At 41.0% G+C, this 25159-nt stretch overlaps 2 protein-coding genes across 2 annotated transcripts in view; one reads left to right on the forward strand and one right to left on the reverse strand.

Moving 5' to 3' along the window:
* Positions 1 to 4937, reverse strand: part of b4galt5 (UDP-Gal:betaGlcNAc beta 1,4- galactosyltransferase, polypeptide 5) — a 30131-nt gene extending 25194 nt beyond the window's left edge. The window contains exon 1 of the mRNA XM_061057198.1: positions 4425 to 4937. Within this exon, the coding sequence (XP_060913181.1) occupies positions 4425 to 4530 (106 nt within the window). The 5' untranslated portion in view covers positions 4531 to 4937. The remainder of the gene's footprint in view (positions 1 to 4424) is intronic.
* Positions 4938 to 5996: 1059 nt separating this feature from the next.
* slc9a8 (solute carrier family 9 member 8) lies at positions 5997 to 23990 on the forward strand. The gene is made up of 16 exons (XM_061057196.1): positions 5997 to 6358; positions 6887 to 7068; positions 8275 to 8355; positions 10080 to 10138; positions 15552 to 15635; positions 16258 to 16359; positions 16633 to 16667; positions 17942 to 18085; positions 20013 to 20154; positions 20244 to 20349; positions 20447 to 20563; positions 20662 to 20744; positions 20825 to 20936; positions 21442 to 21662; positions 22359 to 22505; positions 23170 to 23990. The coding sequence occupies exons 1-16, from the start codon at positions 6117 to 6119 to the stop codon at positions 23281 to 23283; spliced, it is 1971 nt and encodes a 656-aa protein (XP_060913179.1). The 5' UTR covers positions 5997 to 6116; the 3' UTR covers positions 23284 to 23990.
* Positions 23991 to 25159: the final 1169 nt, after the last annotated feature.

The raw sequence follows: 25159 nt of genomic DNA on the forward strand, positions 1-25159 counted from the left end.
GTACACTTGATTATAGTGTTTCCTTTTTCCATTTTTTTTCTCCATTTTTCAAGCATATTTTGTAGTTGTTATTGGGAAATGAAAGTCATTTATAAAAACAGATAAGGGACACCGCAAAAGCTGAGGTTAGGCGTGTCTCAGGCAGGTTGCAAATTAGCCTGCTTAGGTAAGTTCTATTATTCAAAATTGAGGTAAACATTTCATTTGTTTGTAGATTTTAAGTTTTTACATATACAAATTTACTGACATTAGGCTCATATACAATATCAGGTATAAAGACTGAACTTTAGGGAACATAAGGGCGGCTGTGGCTCAGTTGGTAGAGTCGTCGCCTCTCGACCGAAAGGTTGAGGGTTCGATCCCCAGCTGAGCAACATGTCCGACGTGTCCTTGGGCAAGACACTCAACCCTGCATTGCTCCCACTGCTACTGTGGCAGTGTATGAATGGTGCTGTGAGTCGCTTTGGATAAAAGCGTCTGCTAAGTGAATTGTACTGTGCAGCAATGATGTGTTTATGAGTAGTTATTCACAACATACTTGCTGATGAAGCAGACTAACTTGCATACATAACACCTGCAATTATATCCTAGGTGTAGGAGCACTAGGTGTGTTTTCAACTTAAGGCTTTGACTATCATTTGCTTCTCAGAGAGATACTTACTTTGCAGTCTGCACCCTGACCTTTGTTCTAAGGAGCCAATGGATGGATTGTAAAGATATCATGTCAATAAACTGAGGAGGAGCTATGCAGGTAATCACTTCAATTCAAAATATCTAATGCTTGATTTGTTCAATAACATGTGAGATACACCAAAGCGACTTTAGAACCCTGAAGGATTTCTACTCCTTGGCTAACTATGTCCCTGCTTTGCTTCACACTGTGAAGCAACCTGAGAGACTCTGTCATAACTGTCTGTCTGGTGTGGCCTACACCTACATGTTAATCTGGTACACTGTGAAGCAACCTGAGAGACTCTGTCATGACTGTCTGTCTGGTGTGGCCTACACCTACATGTTAATCTGGTACATCAAATACATAACTACATTACACAGATAAATAAACCCAAGCCTAACACAAACCCACACATGCACACTTAGCCACTCAGATGGGAGGTTGAGCCTGGCCTCCAAAGGCAAAGGGAAGCACCTGTCTCCTTTGCTCTCCCCGGATGTGGAGGTGTGTGTGTGTGTGTGTGTGTGTGTGTGTGTGTGTGTGTGTGTGTGTGTGTGTGTGTGTGTGTGCATCTGCGTTCAAACCTATAAATAGAGCCTGTGTCTTCCTTAGTACTTGCTCCAGTGGGATCTTCTCATGTTTTAATTAAATAAACTGCTGCAATCAGGCCCAGCTGTGCCCTGCATTCCCAGCCTGCATCAGTCAGCGGTAATGCTTGGGGGCAACAAAGAGGCATGGGTGTCAGGGCATACGAGTACATGCATGGAGACAGAGAAGGAGAGGGAGAAACAGAAGCAGACACGAAGAGAAAGACAGAGACAGAGAAATGGACTAAGCTGTGAAATTGGGCCATTCTGCACAAAGGCCACCTGGGTATCAATGGAAGCCCTGCTCAGGTGTTCTGGATGGGTTCCCCAATGTGCAAACCAGCAGAAGGAAAGGAGCTCAGCTCATCTCTTTCATCCTTTCCCCTCCATTCCCACCTGCTCCTCCCCCTCCTATCCTTCTCTATCTTTCCTGATAGTTCTTTTTACACTACATTATTCTGCTTACTCTTCAGTGTCCGCTCATGTATGATCGCTCTCAGCACATCTGTTCACTTTCAAAATGCCACTGCCATCATGCAATGATACACATTTAACATATAGAGGTCAGAGCTCGCCATCTGATGCGGTGTGTCGTAGAGTCCAAAAAACTCACATTCTTGGCTGAAAGACAAGAATTGCAATAGGGAAAACTAGATTTGATCATTAATGCACACGAATGCTGAAATAATTTTAGAACAATGTAGACTTGTAGAGTATAGAAATTGATGTAAAGGATTCACTGACATATCTGAAGCTCGCTCTGACATTTCTTCTGCTTTCATCTGCTTCTAAAGGGATAGGGTATAAGAATCCCTTACAGTAGAAATAGTGATGTATTTTTAAGCAATGCTGCAGTTTGTCAGATGAAAAATAACAGTTGCTGACAGACACAGTTTTAAATAACACATTAAAACATCCATGAGCATTGTATGTCTGATGATTAATTTGCCTGCAAAAATCAAAGTAAATGTGAACAATAGTAATTGACTTTATTTGATGAATACGTCTGGTATGAGGTCTGAGAGGAAGTTCTAACCTATAAGCAAGAGTTTGTTTTGCAGGGGTGGTTAATTCATATGCTAATGCTGTGTTGTGGTTTGATTTTGTTAACCGTTTTTCTCTAACGAGGTCTCTAAGCTGCTGCGCACTGATGCATATCTGACCACAGGAATAAAAAAAAAACTTGGCTTGTATCCATGCATCAGTGTCCCAGTAATTAAATCATACAACCTTATTAAAAAATGTGCACTTATTCCTTTAAGCAAAATTCTTAAATCCCCACCTGATTGTCTTTTCACCATCAGGCACCCCCAATGTAAAGGACTAAACTGTAGCTTTTAGTAACAGCAGCAGAAGCAGCCTGGCTTCTGGTCAGTTCTATAATTAATGGACTGGTCCTGCTGGTCCTCTTTCTGTTGCTGAACTAACTCTCTGTAAAACTACATGGCCATTACAGACCTACTAGAGTCAACACCCAGGAGGATGTATATTGCCGAGTGCTGCTCTCAATCAGAAACCAGGCAGGTGCCATCAATACCAAGTGGGGGAAAAAGTGAAAGACGGATTATTTTTATCCTTCTTGAACAACGATTTATACGTTTATTTGTTTCCCATTTAGAGGAATTATTGCTCTCCGTTATTGCAGCTTACACAGGCTATTTCTGTCAGTAATGTGTCCTCCATATGAGAATTGATTCCATTATTGATTAACTTGTCCACTCCAGGTAAAAAGCGTGAAAGGATCAATACCCATTTTGATGACTTCGGGAAGGACCAGCTAGGTCTTTGATGTTTAAGAAGGCCTACACAAGTATGACATAAACACTGCTTTACAGCTACAACATGGGTAGCTCTGAAGTTCACAGAGAAAAAAAATGTATCAATTGGTTGTAAAAAATAATGGAAATCAAATTCATTTTGATTTTCTGTAAACTACAACATTACACTATCTTTGTGTTTGGGCTGTGATAGTCGATTCCCATCTCTTGGTGTACACCTTTTTAATTTGAGCCAGATCAAGGAAGCCAAACATTGCCAAGGATGGTTGTTCAGTGAGCACAACAGGATATCCAATCAACAGTGGCTTAAGCTTTAACTAGATGCACCTAGGGTTGCCTTAACTATTTCCTTTTGAACTTCCTCCTCCCATTTCCAGTAATAGAGTTTGAAAATTCAAATGCTTTCCATTCGCACGTTCATCAAAATCTTAAATTGTATAACACGTCTGCTTGGCACAGAGTCAAGAACAGAGTCAGGTGAAAGTCACAATTTCACAATAAGAGATATGATTCCAGATAAGCTCTGTCCGATCAGCTACAGTAAAGTGAATTATGTTTGGACATCACATGGGTGATAATGACTGAAATAGCAGCCATGATTGGCCCTACCTATCTAGGCTGATAGGACAAGTGGATCATGGCTTAAGCTAGAGGCCCTCCAAGACAGGACGAGTGAGACCAAAGACACCCAAGAACACTGAAAATGACACGCGAGTCCACTCACATATTCCATGAGAGAGACAAAGAGTAGCAGAAAAAGAAAAGGGAGGGGATGATCTGAAATATTAATTAATTAATGAAAATAAGGATTCATGGGAGATTAAATAACTGCATGTAACCTAATGATGTTAGGGACAGTTTGTATGGCAGTTATCTTAATATGTCCAGGTTGACTTCACAAATAGCCTATAAATAAGGCTATATGATTTCATGGAGCTAAGCATGACATTTAGTCCCTCCAGAATTAAATAAAAGACAGAATGATCATTGGTAAATAGCCTATAGGCCAACTTTGACTTTTACAGATGCCAAAATGATCCTAAAATAAAGGCCATATTTTGCATGTGAAACCAGTTGTTACTAGTAATCATAGCTGCTAGGCCTACCTACATCAGTCTGATTACAGTGTCCATAATGCTCATCAGCAGCACTATTATTATCAGGCCCAGGTACATGGATATTAAAAGATTTAGCTCCAGAATCCAGCCGTGTCTCATCATCGATTGGGAGAGATCAAGGCTCGGCGCATGGCCCCTCTGCTTACACTCCCTATGGCAAGCCGAGCTGTCACACATGACCTAACAGCCCATGATACAAACAACCTCACTCCATCCTAACGTCTGGGTAGTTTAAATTTAAAAAAAAATTCCGTTTAATTTTACTTACCAATCCCAGGGGCGGAGTAGATGAAGTACAATGCGGAGGTGGACAATGAAAAAAGGAATAAAAGCCCAAGGAATGACCTTCTCCGGAACCGCAAATGTGTCGGCATTATACAGGCAGCAAAAGCACACACAGGCACGTTCAGTGTATTTACGACGATCGACCACTTCCAATGTTTCCAGATGCCAGAGCCAATGGTCTACGGACCGGGACTGGGATAAATGAGCCGAGTAGGGTGGCCGGTCTGCGGCAACGGTGAGGGACCAGAGGCGACTAGGAAGTCAATTTCCACGACAAGTCTAGCGCGGGAGAGGAACCTCCAGTACTCAATCAAGACATTCAAATCCCATTCCGAAGAGGACGGTTTCGGTCTCTGAAGAGGGAGAGTCCGCTGTCGAAACGGCTGACAATGATAGCGCAGTTTTCACCCGGCCTGTTATTTTGAGTGAGAGACCATCATTTGGCTCTCTCACACACACACACACACACACACACTACACGTCGCTGACGGTGTTCGGCCGCTCCTGCGCCTTGCCTTGCCTGCCTACAAGCCCTATGAATGGGGCAGCCCCTCCGCAAAATGAGCAATAGGCTACCTAGAGTGGGCGTTAACAGCAGGCTATCCAGCAAACAAGTACACGCTAACAGAACGTTCAGCAACGTAACCAGGCGACCAAGAAATTCATAACCACTTTGACAACCGTCGATATGTCGAGCAGCATAATGACTTGTGAAATTATTAAAACAGGCTTAGATTAACTATTCACATAAGGTAGACTAATTTATTAATGTGTTCAAAGCATCAATGTAACTATTGCCGCGTAATTATTCCGCATTTTCACTCTAAAACAAGTTAATGGACGTATTTGGTGTAAAATCTATGGCCAAATAGGAGTCTGAAGGCTGCAATAAGCCATGTTGAGTGTGTTCATGGGTGGTTCTTGGATCCTCAGTTGTGTAGGCTGGGTTTTCCCAAGATTTTGCTCATCCAATAAACATTAGGATAGACTGAAAGTCTGCCTAAAAATGATGACAAGGCTGTGTCACGGACTTTTTATTTTAATAAAAAAAAAAAATAACCGAATAGGCTACTTATAGCCTACTGATAGGCTAATAGTCCAGGTAGGCCCTACATGTTTTTAAAATATGTAACCTAATGTAAAAGCCTTACATTGCTTTTTCCATTTATTTAATTATAAACATTATAGGCTATTTCATGTAGCAGATGTAGGCTATATATGTAGGCCTATCTCAATTTCCATCCATCCATTGTGATTGATTTTTCGGTGACAGGTGTAGTTTTCGTTTCCCCACATCTTGGCAGTAGGTGCAAAACTACAATATCCACAAAACATCAGGCGGACACTACGCTACAATGGCTCATTGGAAATTGAGTACTAAATAATTACTGGACACCTTCGACGCTCTATATATAGCCTAGTCGTTTAAATATAAAGTTATCCGTGAAATACCTTATATAGTCTGTCTTTTTTTTTTATATCTGTCAATAGTTGCATGGAATTGTGTCCGTATCTCTGTGCTGTCTTGTCATACGTAAAGACTACAATTCCCTTCCATGCATGTTCCAGGAAGTGGAGTCGTGATGTCAACAGATACACGGTGCTGTCGACATGGAACTTCCACACATTTGTATCATTAAATGCTGTTTTCGGCTTTAAATTCACCAGTTTGAGAATGAGAGGCGTTTGTCACAACATTTTGTTGCTATCCTTTTTGCTGTTATTCGTTAATCCGTGCGTGCCTCAGCGAGGTAAGAGGGACGACTCGTTGGACCGACGTGGGAGAGATGACGACGACGGACAGGATGTAAACCAAAACGACAATCCTTTAGTTAAACACCAGCAAGCATCGATAAAACATGATAATAAGGATGGACTCGAGTCACACGACCCCCAACAGGATGGACCGTCTGTCAGGTTCTTGCCTTTAAGTGCTTAGTTTCAGTCTCTCGTAGTAACTGAGCCCAGTGTTGCTAGCCAGCTATCAGTAGCCTCGTTATTGAGGTTTTCAGTGTAACGCCGACTTCTGACAATAACTGTAGTCATGAATTTTTTAAAGGGTAAAATTAGGAGGTGAAATCAGCAGGAAAGCCTTTTTTTGCAAGGATTTTCATGTAATTTTGAACATTATTTTCTGATCAATTATAAACTCTATGAATCAGAAGTAGGCCTAATGTAGCCTACTTTGAAAATAAAGTATTCTCAGGCCCCTTATTTCCTGTAAACACAAACAATATTATTCAACAATTGTTCACTTACAAGTAGAGGAAAACCAATTTTCAAATAATATTTATACGGCAGAGTGTAAATTAAGGGATTGAGGTATATATTCTCCCCTGTAATATAGATTTAACTTCTAGCTCTTTATCCATCTTCTTTTCTTATTTGTAAGACAATTTTATTTTTCACGGCAACATGTGTTTTCTCCTAACTATCTCCCTGCAGCAAGTCCAATGACACGGATAACAACAGCAATGAGACCCTCCGGTCTACAACACCTGCCACCAAGCCGAATACTCCAGTACCCCCTACTCCCAAGCCTATACTGCCTGTTCAGACAGGCGTTAAGGCCCAAGAAGAGGAGCAGTCCAGTGGGTTGACCATATTCTTTAGCCTGCTGGTTATCGGTGAGTAGTCTCTCATTGTTGCGGTATTGCAGAAACTTTATCAGACTCAGTCAGTCTGATTTTCTTTCTGCCACCATTAACTATACTTGCACGTTGTTTTCCTAGATAAATGTAGTCTATAGTTCCTCTGAGCTTACCAGATAAGAAGCAAAATGATGAGCTGCAATGTAGAAAGTGGTTAAGGAAAGGGATGTGGTGTAACGTCTTTAGACACAAAATGCCTATAATGCACTTTGGGTCACTTCAGGTTTAGTCAGAAGCTTACCACTGTAAGTGGTTATGACTAATGGAATTGCATAAAGCATGCATACGGCTGACAATTAGACTTGTTCACTAAGTAGACACAGAAAAAAAAACATCAACCAAAAAATAAAGGCAATGGTTGAAAGAATAAAGCATAACATGTGAGGTCAAAGTAACCATCATATTAGTAATTTGACTTAGATTTGATCGGTCATTAAATGAGAGAAAACCTCTAAGTTGTACTAGAAAGTGACCATTTGTCCTAAATAGCACTTCCTGGAAACCATATGAACATTATGGCCCATTTCCCTAAAGCTTTAATTAAGCCAGTCCAATTAAGAAACAGTGCAACTTGAACAAACAGACCTCTGCTGGCATACGCTGTGTGTTATGATTATCTCGTTTTCTGCACTGTAATTCTACTGTTTGTATAAACTGCTGTTTACTTTACTGCATTGAGGCCTTGGGGTTCCTCATCGTAATTAGCTAATGTGCATATGCACTGAATTAACACAATGACATAGTGAATGTGTTATGGTACTGTAACAAGCTCATTTCATGTTTTATTTGGGGGCAATTATCTTTTATTTTACAGTCTCAAGTACTCTTATTTTAAATGTCAAGGAACTGCTGTGCAGTCATCTTTATGTCAAGCCAGTGAGATTGAACTCATTTGCATAAAATATTGTATTACTTATGAAGACTAAAACGATGTGAATGTAGATGTCTATTTAGAGTGTCAAAAGAAATCAAATTATAGCTAGAGTATACACTTTTTATAGACCTCTCTGGCAGGTCCACGCGTAGGTTTTGTGGAGGAAAGCAGCCAAAGAAAAGATGTTAACACTATATGATGTGGGGGGTTATTTTTGGGCCTGTCTGAGTTGGCGTGACATGATGGTTGGGACATGGATGGATTTGTCCTGAATATTCATTCACTAGCCTTTGCTCTCTCAACCCCAGGTATCTGCATCATATTGGTGCACCTGCTTATCAAGTTCAAGCTACATTTTCTTCCAGAGAGTGTGGCTGTCGTGTCCCTCGGTGAGTACTTCTTATGTAACTCGTAGCTCTGCACTGGCTGGGTCAACTAAAATACCTGTACAATGTTTCCAATTTTAAATCTGTCTAGAAAGATTTTTTTCTCTGTTTTTTAGAGCGTGTATAAATAATGGATTTGATGCCTTTTTTATTTTTTTTTGAACTTACATCTTTTAGTCTGACCTAGCTTTCTTGTACTTTCTCTGTGATTGTATATTCCTTACATTATAGCCTGTGATTCTGTGTACAGCTAGGGCTGTCACAAAAATGAATTAACACAACATTAAAAAGCCAACCGTGGAGCATTGTGGCAACTGTCAGAAACCGCTTGTCAAGTCACCTCATGTTCAGATGCAAACTGAGGCTACTGCACTTGCACTTAATCCAAATGTAACTCCGCCCCTTTGTGGTCCCTGTGAAATGAGGAAAGATATCCACTTTGAGGTCTCACTCTCACCTAGCAAATAGTATCTGGCACGCAAGATTATTTTGACATGGCAACGGCATGGCAATCGGTGACATACACAAACATTCTCGCCACAGAACAATGAGCAGCGCTGCAGACTGTAGACAGGGCCTGGTGCTGAACAGCAACAGTTATCACCACGACAGTGCGTTTTTGAAAAGCATGTACAGTAGGATTTGACTACAGAATACGCAGGCTAAGTACTAACTTAATGTGAAAACTGGAATATCCCTCTCTCTCTCTCTCTGATTTCATCTCTTGGTGTTGCTGCGTCTTGATAACAAGCCTCCCCACAAGGCTTACCAGGTGTGATAACAGAGTCACACCCGCACACTGTTCCGTTGCGGGAATGTTTGTGTCTGTCACTGATTATCATGGCACAACTAAATTTGCTAAATTAAAAAAAAGGGACGGTGCCTTAATACCTCATTCCGCTCAACTGAGCCACCGTTGATCACCGCTGTGGGAATTCCTTCACCGCGACCGCCCTATAGCAGTTAATAAAGGAAGAGGTTTTGTTTTTAAAATATTTCTTGTTTTTCTCTTGAGAGTTCTTCTGCCTCTTCATAAGATTACTTCTAGTTTAGTGCCTTTAAAGACTCTCAGTTACCATCTTTACATGTTTGTGCAGTGTCCCTGAGTCAAAACTCAGGGACACACACCCGTTCTTGACCCAGAAAATCTTTTCCTCTTGCATGCCTCGCATGTTTCAAGTGAGATGGAGCTCATCTTAGAGTTGTCGGGAGCTGGGGACTCTGCTGAAGAGAGATAACACACTGCTTACAAATCAGGAAGGATGGCTTTTCCTTCCTCATCACTTCCTCTAACTCCCTACTACTCTTTTTGTGTCTCGCTCCGCACTATCCCTTTCCATCAGCCCATGTATCTGGGTCTGACACAATGCTTTGATGCTCACACTTGATTTATTTTCACATTTAATCTCTCTCTTTCTCTGCCCTTTACACGTCTTTGTGTTGCCCTCGCCCTTTTAATTAATGTTCTGCGGGGCTGTGTAACAAGAGAGCTGCAGGCCTTAAGGGGACTTTCTCAAAGACGAGACTAAAACAATAGCCCGTGTACACTCTTCATGTCTAATTTATCCCTGGTGGACATTAGCTAGGCTTCTGTTTGTTTGAACCACTAAAATAGCTCTTTGCCTCAGGTTTGCACTCCTCATCTGTATTGTGGTGACTTTACAGTTTTCACATGAAGTAGTAAAACATTAAAACTCTTGTTTATCGTGTCTCCTTGCTCTTTCCAGGGATTCTAATGGGAGGCTTCATTAAGCTCATTGAGTTCCAGGAACTTGCCAACTGGAAGGTATGTAAGGTTTTAGGTCTTGTTCACATTCTGCTTCTCAGATACTTGTGTGCTCACTACACTGGCCAGTAAAAACGCACCTGAAACATTGAATTTCTGACCATTTTTACACAACCTTTTTTTGTGTAAGATATTAATTTTCTTTAATTAACAGTAACGCCTTAAGTTAAAAGACAGGGTTGCTTCAATCTGTACACAAAAGAGCTACACACATTACATTCTTGATATCGATTTAGAGAGCGTGATTATTTACATTTTGGTTTATTTAAAGCATTCTTAATCCAACTAAAGGGTATAAAACCACTTTTCCTTGTTCTTGTATAATGCTCCAGAAACACATTCCCACCCACCAAACCCACTAAACATCCTCCCCCCTGTGCTTTAGTTTTTCATATCTCTATGCCCGTCTTTTTACTCAGTCATTCATTTCCTGGTGACCATTTTTGTCTCAAATCTAAAAAATTTTTTATCTCCACTCTGTTACCTATCTTTGGTGACACAAACCATTATTTGCCTGTTATCTGTTCCCTCTCTGTCCCCACGAGCCCTCCTTCTTTCTCCTGGTTCTCAAAGCCTTTCATTAACATTCCTTGTTCTCTGCCAGTGCGCAAGAGAACCAGTGAACAAGAGCAGGAGACAGAGAGAGATGCAGAGTGAGGGGGGCAGGGAGGAAAAAGAGGACAGGTTGTATCAATGTTTCCTGCACACTGGGGCCCTTTGTTTTTTGGCCCGGGGCCCCCAGGGTGTTGCTGAATCATCAGCACTCGTAACCAGAGCCCTTGGAGCCCCATTCCCCGCTTAACTCCCATCCTGTGAATCTCTGGACTGCTATCTTTGTTTTTGTATTTTGTTCCTAGCATGCAAAGCTGCTCCGCTGCCCGTATATAGGAGGCAGTGGCTTTGTGGCCTATGATCACTAAACAGCATTACTAGAGTCTATGTAGTTACACTATCACAGCTTTTTTTCGCAAGAAACTCAATGCAAGCGTGGAAAAGCCACAATGTTAATAGGCCATTGAAGACTTCCAAAGATCCAGGCCGGAATGGAAATCCTTTGTCTTTGACCTATTTGTTTTTGAGCAGGCCCCTATAAACAGGCACGCAACATGTAACCTGTTCAGTGAGTAACCCGGCCGTTAGCAAAAATGTGCTTCTATCAGTGTAACCTTTTCAACAGCAGTTTATATGACAGTGTAATAGTTTCCAATCAAGGTGCCGCCTCTTTTTTTAATTTCAATCTGTAGCTCAGTGTTGCAGGTTTAAACTGGCTGCACCTTCATGCTCGTAAACCTCAACCTCAAACAAGCATATTTCTAAAGCTGGGCCTCTTTGCTAATATAGCCAGCCTCCAGATAAAACCCCACAATCCTCAGAGAGGGTGCAAAAAAAATACCCTCAGGCAGCAGCACCCTGTCATCACTGGCTTTACCTTCACCTTTAATCAGCCTTCTACTGCCTTTGCCTTGCACTAGCAACCTCTCTATCTCCAGTCAGCTTCCTGGAATCAAGCCTATGAAGGGAAGCTTTTCTTTAGTGCGCTTTCTTGGTACTGTTCAGATCCTCTCATCTGCCCATCTCTCCCCCGTGCTCTGACACAGATTGAAAAAGAAATAGTATGCTGGTAAAAAAGAACCACACTAGCAGCGATTTGTCTCGCAGGCGAAGCACAAAGACACATACATAGGTGAATATATTAGCTGCTCCAGTCTAGTACAGGAACTTAGTTTTCTCTCTGATTTAGTATTCAAGCTCACAACTGGTCCTCGTGCTTTCTACTCATTGGCCGCAGTTGTGTGTTTTAAGCCCCAAAGGGCAGCAAAAATACTTTTAATAGAGCTCTCTCATGCCGTTGAGAGAGAGAGAGAGAGAGAGCGACACAGGGAGAGCCGTTTTAATTGTGGTTTGAGGGGCCTTTTTCCCACGTGGTGATGTCACCATGTGTCAAACCTCAGCCTCTAGGGGAGCCTGTACTCTCAACCAGGGTCTCTCCATCAATCCTGCTCATTTATTTTTCTGTTATCTCTCAACACTCTTTTAACTGTGCTCCCTTCATCTATGGCATTCATCTTTTCTCATTTAGTTCAAGGTCTGTCTCGACACTGGCACCAGAGTGTGCCCATCCTTTGGTCTCTGGTTGAATCCATCTCATCATTCAGTCCCGTACAACATGTTTTCTCTGGTGTCTGTCAATATTAGTGTTTCTGAAATCTCATTAACCTTTCCCAGGACACCTCTTGTCTCGTGTTTTCAGGGCACCTACGGCATTCCGACCTAAAGTCAATTAATCGACTACAGTTATTAAATTACCAACAATTTGGTTAGTTGATGAATCATTTGTGTCATTTATCGTGGAAAGAATGCCACAAATGTACTGGTTTCATGATCTCAGATGTGAGAAACGACGCCTTTTGAATAATCGTAATAAAAATCACTTTTTGATAAGGACTGTTTCCACATTCAGACAAATTTATTTAACTTTTCTTGTATTTTAGTAACTAAATGTTTAATCAGTTATTCAAAGTGAAATATATAATTGAAAATGAACTAGTGAAATCCTTTACTGCGGTTCTACTAGTTTTGTTTTTTTTTATATTTAAATTATAAATGTTCAATAAAAATGTGCATTTGAAACTCATTCATACCTTGTACACATGACACAGTCAGTGTTCCATGCATGAATACGGAGGTTAAGACACCATGCATAATGCACAAAAACATGTGCATCTGCACATTCTGCAGTTATATTCAGAATCAGAATTCATTCCATGTACATCTACATTCATCCTCACATTAAATCTCTTTTCAACAAATCGTGCAGAGGACTACCTTGCTGATGTGTCATTTAAATCTGGGTGGATATTTGCATGTAAAGTTGGTGAGTGCGCGTTCAGTCTCCAAGACATTCTCATATGTGGCAGTTAAACATGTGCATACATGAATGCATGCAGAAGTACAGCTGTAGATGTCAGACTGTAGTGCATGTACTGCATACCTTCCTCTGACTCAGGTGTTAATATTAATTCCTGACCTTTCACCCTGCCTGGAAGGGAAGAGCTCTGTGGAGATAAATGTCAAGGAAGAAGTGGAAACCTTCATGCATTCCTTGTTGGCCTACTTTTCCTTATATTTGTATGCATAATTAGACAAAGTGAGCATGAGCAAAGCCTTTTTATTCTTACATATGTCCTGCATGGGCTACCCTTTATGTCTGACCTACTTTTCATAGCTTCTATCTAGAATAAAGTCCGGTTAGGGACAGATTTATCATCGGAGCCACAGATCCTATCTTAACAGGCCGTGTTTAGTCTTAATTGGGATTTTATCTCACCTCATTTGCCAATGGCCTCATGCTCCTTTTGGTCTTAGACCTGCATGATCGGTGAGATGGAGAGGAAGAGATTATATTCCAGGATATTACATTTTAGTAAAACTGAACTTCGTGTCTTGTACAGTCATCAGGATTTGAATGATATCCTGGTTTTATTGCCAAACAGGTTTACACAAACAATGGTGTTTTGTCGCATTATAGTAGACAGAATGAAATATATTAAAGTAATGAACGGTTCTTCTGCGGTGGAGCCAGTGATGTGAATCACTTCATGTTCATGAGAGGATCTGTAATCTCTGACAAAATACTGAATGAAAAAAACAAATGAGAAAACCACTTTGTGCACCAATCGACACATGCTGAGTGCCAACCTGACATTTTCATTCAGTCATTTGTGATTCATTGACAGCACTGTCTTTCTTTTGTACCTCCAGGTTCAGGTTCAGGTACCTGTAGGTAGATTTGTTTGCAGTTGGCGTGATCGACATCCATCATGACACACGGATTACAAAACAGATGAAACTATTAAACCGACTATAGTAAACAGAATGAAATGTAATGAATCTTTTGGTCACTCTCACCAGTTATACCCTGCATTCAAATGTTCACACTGTTAGTCAAATAAGAGGTGACGATTGATTAACATTCATCTGTTGTTCAACACCATCGTATCTTGCTCCTCTGTCAGGAGTTACAAATGTTGAATATAGTATCCTTTATTTCTGTCATTTTTCATGACAATGAGCATCTAAAGGAAGCCCAGCAAAAGACAGAGGGAATTGACTTGATGTCCATCTGCTTGTAGGGTTGTTGGGGTTGAGAGTTGGACTGTACCAGCTGTCAAAAGTGGTCTCCATAGGACAATGACACATATTGTTGGCTGGATGGAATAAATATAGGGCCACCCTTTTTCATCTTTTAAACCAAAGTGTTGACCACAGCCGAGAAATAGGTCTTCCTTTTGATAATTCATAAATGCATCCTGTGTATCGGCTTCTATATTACCAACATAGATTATGCACAGAATACCCCCCCCACACACACACACACACACACACACACACACTCGTTTACGCTGGCTTATACAAGAACACATGGTGCATCATGCACAGACACATTGGCAGCCAGAGCGTAATGCACGGGCACATGATGCCTACGCCTGATCTGGGAGGCTGGCCCATTTAGCCGAGAAGCAACAATGATTTCATTATATCGCTGAAATAATCAGAGAGCTCAGGTCACTGCAATCGTGTGTGTGTGCGCGCGTGTGCGTGGTGCATGCATGTGAGCGCCTTTCTGTGTGCGCGCGACTGTTAGATGAAAAAAAAAAAAAATCAAGGTATTCACGTGTCCCTTTTCCAGAATGTGTGAAAGAAAGAGCTTGTCAGTAGTGGTGAGCAGGAATTGGCTTCCAGGCGGGCATTCCTCCTGACGAGCACCTGATATGCGTGGGTGTGTGTGTATGTTGTGAGTGTGGCATCCAAAAGTCAACGTCCACACTTGTTTAGTCAGATGACGGCTTGTTGCTAACAGCTCAGACGTGGTCTCCCTTGTCACCTTTTTCCCTCCTCCATGACTAAGTATTAAGTCAGCTGATTATGGCTGAAGTGACTGTCAGATGAATTGTGCAGAGTATCTGTTGAGGATTGTGTAATAACCAGAAGCACATGTTTTATTAGTCAGTGACACACACATCTAATCACACAGCCATGTAGAACCGCAGTGACTCGAATTGAGGTAGTGTGTTAAATTTAAGACCATTACAGGGTCATTAAAGTTCACGAAACATAAGAATATTTCAACACTGCGATAACGAAACCCTTTGGAAAGAAGTACTCTGTTCAGTTAATAATGTTTACAGTGTACTCTGGGATTCTTGTAATCTTAAAGGTTTTTGTGTGCTGACACAACTCCCTGCTCCCAGTTGGGCTTGGCCTTTTCCGTCACTGCTATAATGTAACACAATTAGCCAGCGGCAACTCAAAGCCAAGGTTAAAATTCCTTCTCTGTAACCGGATCACAGCATATTTTATTTTAATTTTTTTGCAGATGAAATGAAACTGTTTCTCTGTCTTTATCTTTAAGGAGGAGGAAATGTTCCGACCCAACATGTTCTTCCTTTTGCTGCTGCCGCCCATCATCTTTGAATCTGGATACTCTTTACATAAGGTACAACACAAATGTGTGCATGAGGTTACATTCCCACCACTCAAGTTGAATGACTGAACACAGCACAGAATGAACAGTGCAAAGTTGCATAAGCGATTGTTCAAGAATGATAAATATACATATTCTAAACTAAGCAGCAATTTCAATATTAACATTTCTGTTGTGTTTTTTTGTTGTTGTTGTGAGCAACACAATGCAAGTCTCTTAAAGCTAATATAAATGCAAACAGACACCGAAGCAGGCTCCGTGTTTGCTTATGCCTCGGGCCATCTGTGACATGAAAGCACAATATTATCAGCAGCACTACACTCTGTTTGCTCTATTATTGCCTTATTGTTATGTTTTCGCCCAGCTGCATCATTTATAAGCACTATTGTTATATATTTACTCAACTAGTGTTTCAATTAAAGCGGCAAATACAAAGCAGTAGCTCACAACACATTATTCTATTTTTAATTAACATTATGGCCTTCTATTTTCTCTGACGTCTTGTTCATGTACATTCTGCTCCATCACTCACAGTGATGCTGACTAATATCTCTGTACCTCTGCCCTCTTTACTGCATGTTGTGTATCACTATGTAACTCTACATGTCATGCTACTGTGTCCGTCTCTGCTCAGGGAAACTTCTTCCAGAACATTGGCTCCATTACTCTCTTTGCTGTGATTGGCACAGTCTTCTCTGCCTTCATAGTCGGAGGAGGGATCTATTTCCTTGGGCAGGTGAGGATTGTACTGTAGTAATATCTGTCATCAACTCTGGCATTGCACGGGCCTATTCAGAGAAGGGCTGAACTATTACCTGTGTCTTAATGAAAGGTTCCTCTTTGCCTTGACTCAAAGAGCTTCTTGATACAGAGAATATAGGAGTATTTGCAATAGTCATCATTATTTCTTGTTCAGACTCTCTCCAGTGGCATTGGCGCTCTTTGTTTGCGTATGTGTCTTTACACAAACATTTTGCTTTGTCCTGTTCCCCACCCCCCAACCCGCCAGGCGGACGTGATCTATAAGATGTCCATGACTGATAGGTGAGTTTAAGAACTTCACTTCAACAAGCATTCAAGGAAACAGGATACAAGGATTATGATATAAGCATCCCACACTGACATGTTAAGTCAACCTTAAAGAATAAATTCATTGGAAACTTTAGGTTAGCTGTTTGCAAGCCCAGGAAGGAAATATCCACCTGCCAGAGACGACTGACAGTTATGCAGAAGGCCACTCCACACCCCTGCGTGTTTTTAAAGTCATTGTGTACAAGTAGTCCTATTCAAACTCAGACTCTGTTTACATTCTTGTCGGAGCCAAGTTTTTAGCATTGACCTGGATTAGATTTGACTCTTAATACAACCTGGCATAAACCTGCATGAGAAACCTATTGGTATTAGTTGACTTCTCAACTTCTCATGTTCTGTACTCAATCAGAAGGTTTCAGAAACCTGGATGTGGTGTGTGTATACACAACATAGAATGCTGACTTCTATCAGAGTACTGTAAGTAATATATTCAGGTCTCTCAGTGTATAGATTTGTTACACATTTCTTTGAACAGGTTGTGATATTTAAATGTGCATAAACAACCTGGACACTTCAATACCCGCTCATAACCAGGACACGAGTAGTGTGCATGTGTATGAAATCACAGTTGGCGGAGTGTTTTTTTTTTCCGGTCCCATCGGTCTTTGAACCAGCAAAACAGATTTCAGTGATTTTCCGGGGAATTCTCAAAAGGGGCCAGGAACTCATTACATTTTGTTTGGGAAAGTCCCAAAATGTTTCTTTTTTGTTTTCTTTCCTAGATATTTTATACTCTAACTGTCAACCCGATCCTTCCCTTAATGTTTGACACTTATTGAATTCCTTTTGTATAACCAACAGCATTTGAATAACCCTTAAAGAGTTGTTCATGTTATTTTATTTCTTTTCACTTTTAATAAGACACGACAGACATAATACGATGTGATTCTGCTGTCCAATAATTATTTGGCCATATTGTTGTAGGTGTGGCCTCTTTGACACAAACTGTATTTAGGGACTTCGGATGACTCACACCACCTTGAACAACTATCAGTACACAAATGTAATTTATAGGATTGTTTTGCATTAGTGAATGCATGTGCTTTCTTGATGTGACGCACTTCCTTTCTACCTCCCTCTGACCTCCTCTGAAATTACATCTTCTGTTGTTTATTATTGTTTCCTCCTTTGTTTGACTTTCCTTGGAGTCTGTAATGCCTGTGGAGTATCTCATAATCACTGTGTTACTGTTTGTCTTCTGCTCATTTTCACTCCCTTTGCTGTAGCTTTGCCTTCGGCTCTCTGATCTCGGCCGTGGACCCTGTAGCTACCATCGCCATCTTTAACGCCCTCAACGTGGACCCAGTCCTCAACATGCTGGTGTTTGGTGAGAGCATCCTCAACGATGCTGTCTCCATTGTTCTCACCAAGTAAGAGTCTTTTATCAACTCACTTCTGGCTTCTTTTCTGTGCAGGAAAAAGTCTATAATGTAGAGATCCCATCAATCCGTCCCGTGCTTAAGCACCTAAAGTCCAGTTCGTTTGACTAGTGTGGGTGCTCCGATCTGTGCTCAAACACTGTACACTTCCTCGGCCCTGGCACGCTTGGAAGAGGTACAAGAGGTAACCGTGCTCAGGCCTGGTTAGTCCTGGAGCGGCGTGAGTGCAGGCCAGCGGGGGAGGGGGGAAAAATTGTGCTTAAACACGGTACAGGACAACTTAGCCTAGTGTGAGTGCGCCCTAAGTCGCCTAAGTCACAGGTATACAGTACAGTATGTAACCTCTAACTGTGATATTTATATAAAGACGTTATTTTGTGAATAAAGTTATCAGTCTTGCAGATTTCCTTTAATAGATTGATCAACACGTAAGTTAAAGGGCTTCAGTATTTACAAACTATTTGTATGTCTTTCAATAATCAACTACTGCTTGACCTAACATATTCCACCCCAGCTCTGTTTGTAACACCGATAGAAAGCCAGGGACCCAGGGGGTAAACCAGTGACCTATTTTGTTGCTTGGATTTGCACTTAATAACAAAGCCATGTTAAAAAAAAAAAATAGAGGATGCTGGTAGAGTTTTGCTTGCTTATCTGATAAATGTGCAGTCTTAAGTCTTAGCGACTTAAAATCTTGATCTGATCAATGTGGATAGCATTTAGGACATTCCTGGATGAGGAACGTTGATGGAATGTTTTTGTGCTAACACAGATTTCCAGTTAAGAGCAAAAATGTTGCATCACATTTCAGTTTAACTTTCACCAACCTCACAATAGTCACAAGGAACAGTCTCATCAGAGTGTCTCTCATGATTGTTTAGACAGACTGCACAATGTGGAGCGACTGTCAGCCACACAAACCGGCACACCAACAAAATCTTGACGGACAAGTTAGACGGAAACAGACAATTGGCAGGATTCGCTTGTTTGTACGCCGTCACCCTATCTGCCGTCTCTGTACTCACTTCATCCGTGCCTTATCTCTCCGACTCACGACCAGCTAAATGTGCAAAGTGATCTCGAGTGTCTGCATGGCCCCCGAAGAGTAAATGAGTGCATGAATTATAGATAGGCTCGACAGCCCTGACAGTTAGCTTGTTGTTGTTAACAGAATGATGCAGTGGGGTTTTTTTTTACAGCTCGGCTGATAGTGTCTTTGATTTGTTCAAACGTTTTGATATCAGATTGAGAATGACATTGTGTAGAGTTCAGATTTAAAACTGCATCCAGATTTGCTTTTCTGTGTCTTCGGGAAGAAATACTAAATATGCCAAGTGGATTAAAAAAAAAAAAAAAAAAAAAACTTGGTGCAGGTGATAGCAGGAAACATCATCTACACAGCTAATGAGACGATTTAGTTCACACAAGAAGGCTGAACTACTTCCTCTTTGTTTTAATTACATACTCAAACAACCTGAAACTAACCCTCATCCTGACCTCAGGCAAACCTGATAGAGCCATGTGGGCGAAACCCTGTCTAGATAATCAATCATGTCAACCAACTGTCAAAAAAAAAAACCTTTATTACTTATAGACAGTCTGAGTTGTGGTTTATAGTATTGGTGTCTGATGGGTTTATTATTATTTAGGCTGTTCAAGATCTAAGATAAAGTACAAATTGACTGTAGCCAATCATATCCTTTGAATGGCAGAACAGTACGATGAGTGATAATATACCAACCTCTCTTAAACAAACAGGATTACAAACATTGCACACACTCTTTTCTTACAGTCATGCTCATAAGGTTGTAATATTCAGAGGTGGAGTGTTTCTGCCCTCTATGGTCAGATCAAGGTATTACAACAAAAGAATGTGCAACATTAAAAAGTTGCTTTTTTTTTTTTGTGTGTCTTTCAGCACAGCCGAGGGGTTCTTTTCCCACTCAGACAACTCCACGGTAACAGGCTGGGAGACTTTTATACAGGCGTTGGGTTATTTCCTTCGAATGTTTTTCGGTTCTGCCGCCCTGGGAACCCTCACCGGACTCATCTCGGCTCTTGTATCCTGACTCATGATGTGTGTGTGTGAGAGAGAAACTCATTCTATTCTGTTTTCATTTGCATTAAAATTCCCTAACTCCCTGATTAGTTTCTAAAACACTTTGATCTGAGGAAGACTCCTTCACTGGAGTTCGGTATGATGATCATCTTTGCATACCTTCCTTATGGCCTGGCAGAAGGAATCAAACTGTCAGGTAAGTGCAAAATCCACATACTCCTGCACATACCAAGTCATGTGGTGATTTCTGACTGTCTTTTTTTCCTAATGCCACTGTCTGATTTCACTTCCAGGAATAATGTCCATCCTGTTTGCTGGGATTGTGATGTCCCACTACACCCATCATAACTTGTCTCCTGTTACTCAGATCCTCATGCAGCAGACTCTGCGCTCAGTGGCCTTTATGTGTGGTTTGTGAATTCCCCGTTCCCCCCCTCCCTCACATTTCTCGTCTCTCTTTTCAACTTACGAAAAGCTCTAAATGCTATTTATGGATTCTTCTCTCCAGAGACATGCGTGTTCGCCTTCCTTGGTCTCTCCATCTTCAGCTTCCCTCATAAGTTTGAAATATCCTTCGTCATCTGGTGCATAGTGAGTGCTCTTGTTAGAAAAACAAGTAATCCAAATGTGTCTCATGATTGTAAGAGTGACGGCTGCTGTTCTCTCCTTAGGTTTTGGTTCTTCTCGGCCGAGCGGTGAACATCTTCCCTCTGTCGTTCCTGCTGAACTTTTTCAGAGACCACAAGATCACACCCAAAATGATGTTCATCATGTGGTTTAGTGGTGAGACCATACAGAGGAACTTCTCTCTCTGTTACAGTGTTGAAAGAATGCCAGGCTGTTGGCTCTTGCCATAAAATATGATGCATGTCTCAAGAAGAAATTAGATATTGCCAAGCAGAGTTTAAACAAAGAGTCAGTCAACCAATAAATCAAAAGTAACCTCAGAAATAATTTAATCATGTAACTTATCTGTTGTGGTGGTTGTTGTTGTTTCTTTGAATCAAATTGACATTTTCCCTTACTTTGTTTCTAAGAAAGTAAAAATTATTTTTATTTCATTTTTTATTTGATGCCCTTCATTTTTTAGAGGAAAATGATTGAAGGAATTGAAACATACAGGATCAAGTGCTTATGTGTAAATTTAAAGTTAAAATATATACATCATCATAAATAAAATGCATATGAAATACTTTTTGCAAAACTCTGAGACTGTCGCCTCCAAGTATGTGTCCTCATGTAGCCATCTCAGTATCTTGATCACTTAATCTGTTTCTGTGTCTGAAAGGTTTACGGGGTGCTATCCCCTACGCCTTAAGCCTTCATCTCGGCCTGGAGCCCATCGAGAAGCGGCAGCTAATCGGCACCACCACCATCATCATCGTCCTCTTCACCATCCTCCTCCTCGGGGGCGGGACCATGCCCCTTATCCGCCTCATGGACATCGAGGAAAGCCAGTCGCGACGGAAGAACAAGAAAGACATCAATCTCAGCAAGACGGAGAAAATGGTAATGGTGGAGGCAATTAGATATCACTTCAATGTACAGACACACACACACACACACACTAACACACACACCCAGCATTGAGACTTGATGTGCCATCCTCTCATCTGCCATCACACCCTTACTGTTCTGCTCTGAGGAAAAAAGCTCAGATGGTTGATTGTGGCTTGTTTGAAGGACATTGAATCAGTGGGGAGCAAACATCCTTTGTCACATTGATTCATACTCAGAAACAGCAAAACTCTGACAAGCACAAATAAGCCCAAACAGCTGGCTGTAACACCGTCTTCAAAACAGAATACAGACTCTTCTTTTCTGGGTCTTTATAGATTGTGCCAGCTAAATTGTCTAAAGTTCATTCCTCCATAGAGGTCACTGTGTGGCAGTGTGTTTCAATCACTCCTTTGTACACTATTTGTGTGTTTGATGTCTTCCAAAGCTCAGTTTCACATCTCAGCATTTCAGCCTCCCTATTTTTCCCTTTTAAGCGCTCTCTCTCTCTGCCAGCTTTGATGTAATCTCTCTGCTTCATCTCTAGTCCTTTTTTTCATGTGATCTTGACTTCACCGCTCTTACCTCACCATCCTCTCCTCCATCGCTACCGGCTCGGCTTCATTTGTTCGCCCCCCTTTTTTTTCTTTCATTTGGTGCAATTTATCAAACTCCCCCCTCTCTCTTTCGTCTGATTTTCCTCCCCAGGGCAACACCATTGAGTCCGAGCACCTATCAGAACTGACAGAGGAGGAGTACGAGGCTCATATCTACCAGAGGCAAGATCTGAAGGGCTTTATGTGGCTCGATGCTAAATACCTTAACCCCTTTTTCACTCGCAGGCTAACCCAAGAGGTAAGAGAGTGAGAGAAAAAAAAACACCATAAGTCAATTGTGGGGCTCACAGTCCTTTATATATATGTTTCATTGTTTTGAAGTCTTGCTGCTTTTTTCTCTTAGGCCTTGTGTTTGATGTTCTATAAACAGATTGCAACAACCTCACAGTGAATACCGATCTGATGAGGCTTCAGGCTGAACACAGAGAGGCTTTAAAATCAAAGCTTTTTTCTCTTGTCCCAAGCAGAGACATCAGAAAACGTGTGCACTGTAGCGCTCCTCTGTGATGAGGCTGTGGAGCAGAGCCATTCAAATGATGACCTGTGGGACAAATAAGGTCCTTTATGGATTCAATCTGGCCTTTAAATCAATTTCTTAAATGTCATATGAAATAATCTTTTGAGAAATATTGATCAGAATGGTGCACAATGCATAAACTCAAATTGTGTTGTTTGGCAAGGCGTGACCTTTCAAACCCTGCCAAGAAAACGCCTGTATGTAAACCTCTCACTGAATAAACAAAAACAGTGCAGCGCTTCAACAAATAGGTTTTAGTGCTCATATGTTCTAAGATCACTTATTTTTACCTGCCTGTTCATGTGTGTATTCTGGTATTCTTGTTTGTTTGTTTGTTTGTTTGTTTGTTTGTGTGTGCTGACATGCTAACTGTTGTCTCTTACAGGACCTGTTACATGGCCGGATCCAGATGAAGACCCTCACAAACAAGTGGTACGAAGAAGTTCGCCAGGGACCCTCGGGCTCTGAAGATGACGAGGACGAAGCAGAACTCTTGTGAAGTGAACAAACACTCTCAAAAGAACGGACATGTTGTGTCCTTGGCTGTGGGAGTGTTTGTTTTAGCTCCAGGTTGTGTTTTTTCAGTATCGGTCACATGCACTTTTTTTTTTTTTTTTTTCCATTTACTTACCTCTGTCTTCATGTGACAGAAGAGTGTATGTCAGTACAAAGCATCAACCTCCGGTGTTGAAGAATGAAGCCAATGCGGATGTGAAAAATGCTGCAGTTCTTTGAGGGTCTGCTCAATGCTGGCTCCAGAAGCCCTGGATGTCACATACACAAACCATTCGAAAAAGCCAATTTTTACAGCAGAAATTAACATGTTTACAGCCTGATTCAAAAAATGAAATTGGTCTGATTAGTAATTGTCCTCACAGGCACACTCTGTACTGTGATTTTTTTATATAATCTGTTTTAATTTTCTGAACGATACGTGTTATCCATAGTTAGGCGCGATGTAACGGTTTGTCAGGAGGCTTTAAACCCGCCTCAGCTCCGGCTCTAAAACTGTTGATAGGTTGACTGAAAGTTAGGCTGAGACAGGATATCCAGATGAGCCTCCAGATCCCCCCTGCCGCAGCAGATGGGTGACGTCACTCAGGCTTCGTACATTAATATTTACAGTCTATGGTCAGTACACAAAGTGACTGGAAGGTTTCAGATCAACGTGAAGTTGCAGTAAAACTGGATGAGAATTGGCAACAATGGCTGAAGTAGAGAAAAAAAGATGTTCCTCAAACCAAGGCCATGATGTTTATTATGTGTTCTATATTTGTCTTTTATTTAGAATTAAATCTTAGGAGAAAATGGAGGGTATCAGAAAGGGATCATTTCCTTGCAAAGCAATACTAAAGCACCTTTTCATGTTTTCTCTTCCCCTTTGTATTTGTCGTTGCTATGTGGCGCTGCGTTCTTTAAGGTCTGACTGAAGTTTTTCTTTGAGTCAGGGGATGATGGGATCTAGAACGTCACTCACGGCTACATTTTTCAAGTGGAATTTGTAATAAGTCACAGGTGGCTGCTTTGAACAGCTTTCCTAAGAACACGATTGAATTCTCTCGGGGTCTCTCTCCGTGTTTGTCTGCATTAATGATTCCGAGTTAACTCACATATTCATACTGTGTAATGAAAATAAAATACCAACAGTGATGCATGAGCTGCACTTAACTGCACCCCCCCTCTCCCCCCAGCAGCAGAGATAAACACATGAGAGTTTAAACTAGTGAAATGTGGTGGGTGAAACTAATAGAATGCTGAAAACCCATCTTAAAGGAAAATACTTACACAGCAGGTAATTGGAAATAGTTTTTATTTCAAAGTACGGTTTCAGTATGGATTCCCTAAATGACCTCTGTGTTCACTTTCCCTCTCTGCTGTGAGTCTTGCCACTACATTGTGTAAAAGCAGAACTTGACATGTTGATTTTGTGATTTTCACTGAAGATTTCCTATGAATATGAGCACCAATGAATGTGAGGGTAACTGGAAGAATGTCTTGTCAATGTTTATGGGTTTGTTTTCTATTTATTTATCAGATGTTTATGTGCTGTTTGTGGGATAAAGGCTTTTTCTATACAAGCTCAGAGCACTGCTGAGCTTTAGAAGATATCTATAATAAAAACGAATACAAACATCTTATATGTTGCGTTCAATAATGGGGAAAGGGCTGTGTAAGAGATTGTTTTGCTCATTCTCACAAATGTCTTAAGAAATAAAATACTCCTTTTTGACTGGAAAAATTAAATAGAAACAGAAAATCAAATCAAACTGTATGAAGTGTCTTCTCATTAATATACATACTTTGATCCAATGTGCTCCAAAGTCTGACACACTAGAGTTTGAGAACTTTGCTCTTGAAACATCTCAAGTATAGTG

Source organism: Labrus mixtus, chromosome 15 (assembly GCF_963584025.1).
Source record: "Labrus mixtus chromosome 15, fLabMix1.1, whole genome shotgun sequence".
Lineage (NCBI taxonomy): Eukaryota > Metazoa > Chordata > Actinopteri > Labriformes > Labridae > Labrus > Labrus mixtus.

What these genes read in the sequence shown, in the direction of transcription:
- slc9a8 (XM_061057196.1), top strand. Translation starts at nt 6,117, where the DNA reads ATGAGAGGCGTTTGTCACAACATTTTGTTGCTATCCTTTTTGCTGTTA. An exon ending in CTGGATACTCTTTACATAAG is followed by an intron (nt 15,636 to 16,257) that starts GTACAACACAAA and finishes GTCTCTGCTCAG; the next exon opens with GGAAACTTCTTCCAGAACAT. An exon ending in CCGGACTCATCTCGGCTCTT is followed by an intron (nt 20,155 to 20,243) that starts GTATCCTGACTC and finishes CTCCCTGATTAG; the next exon opens with TTTCTAAAACACTTTGATCT.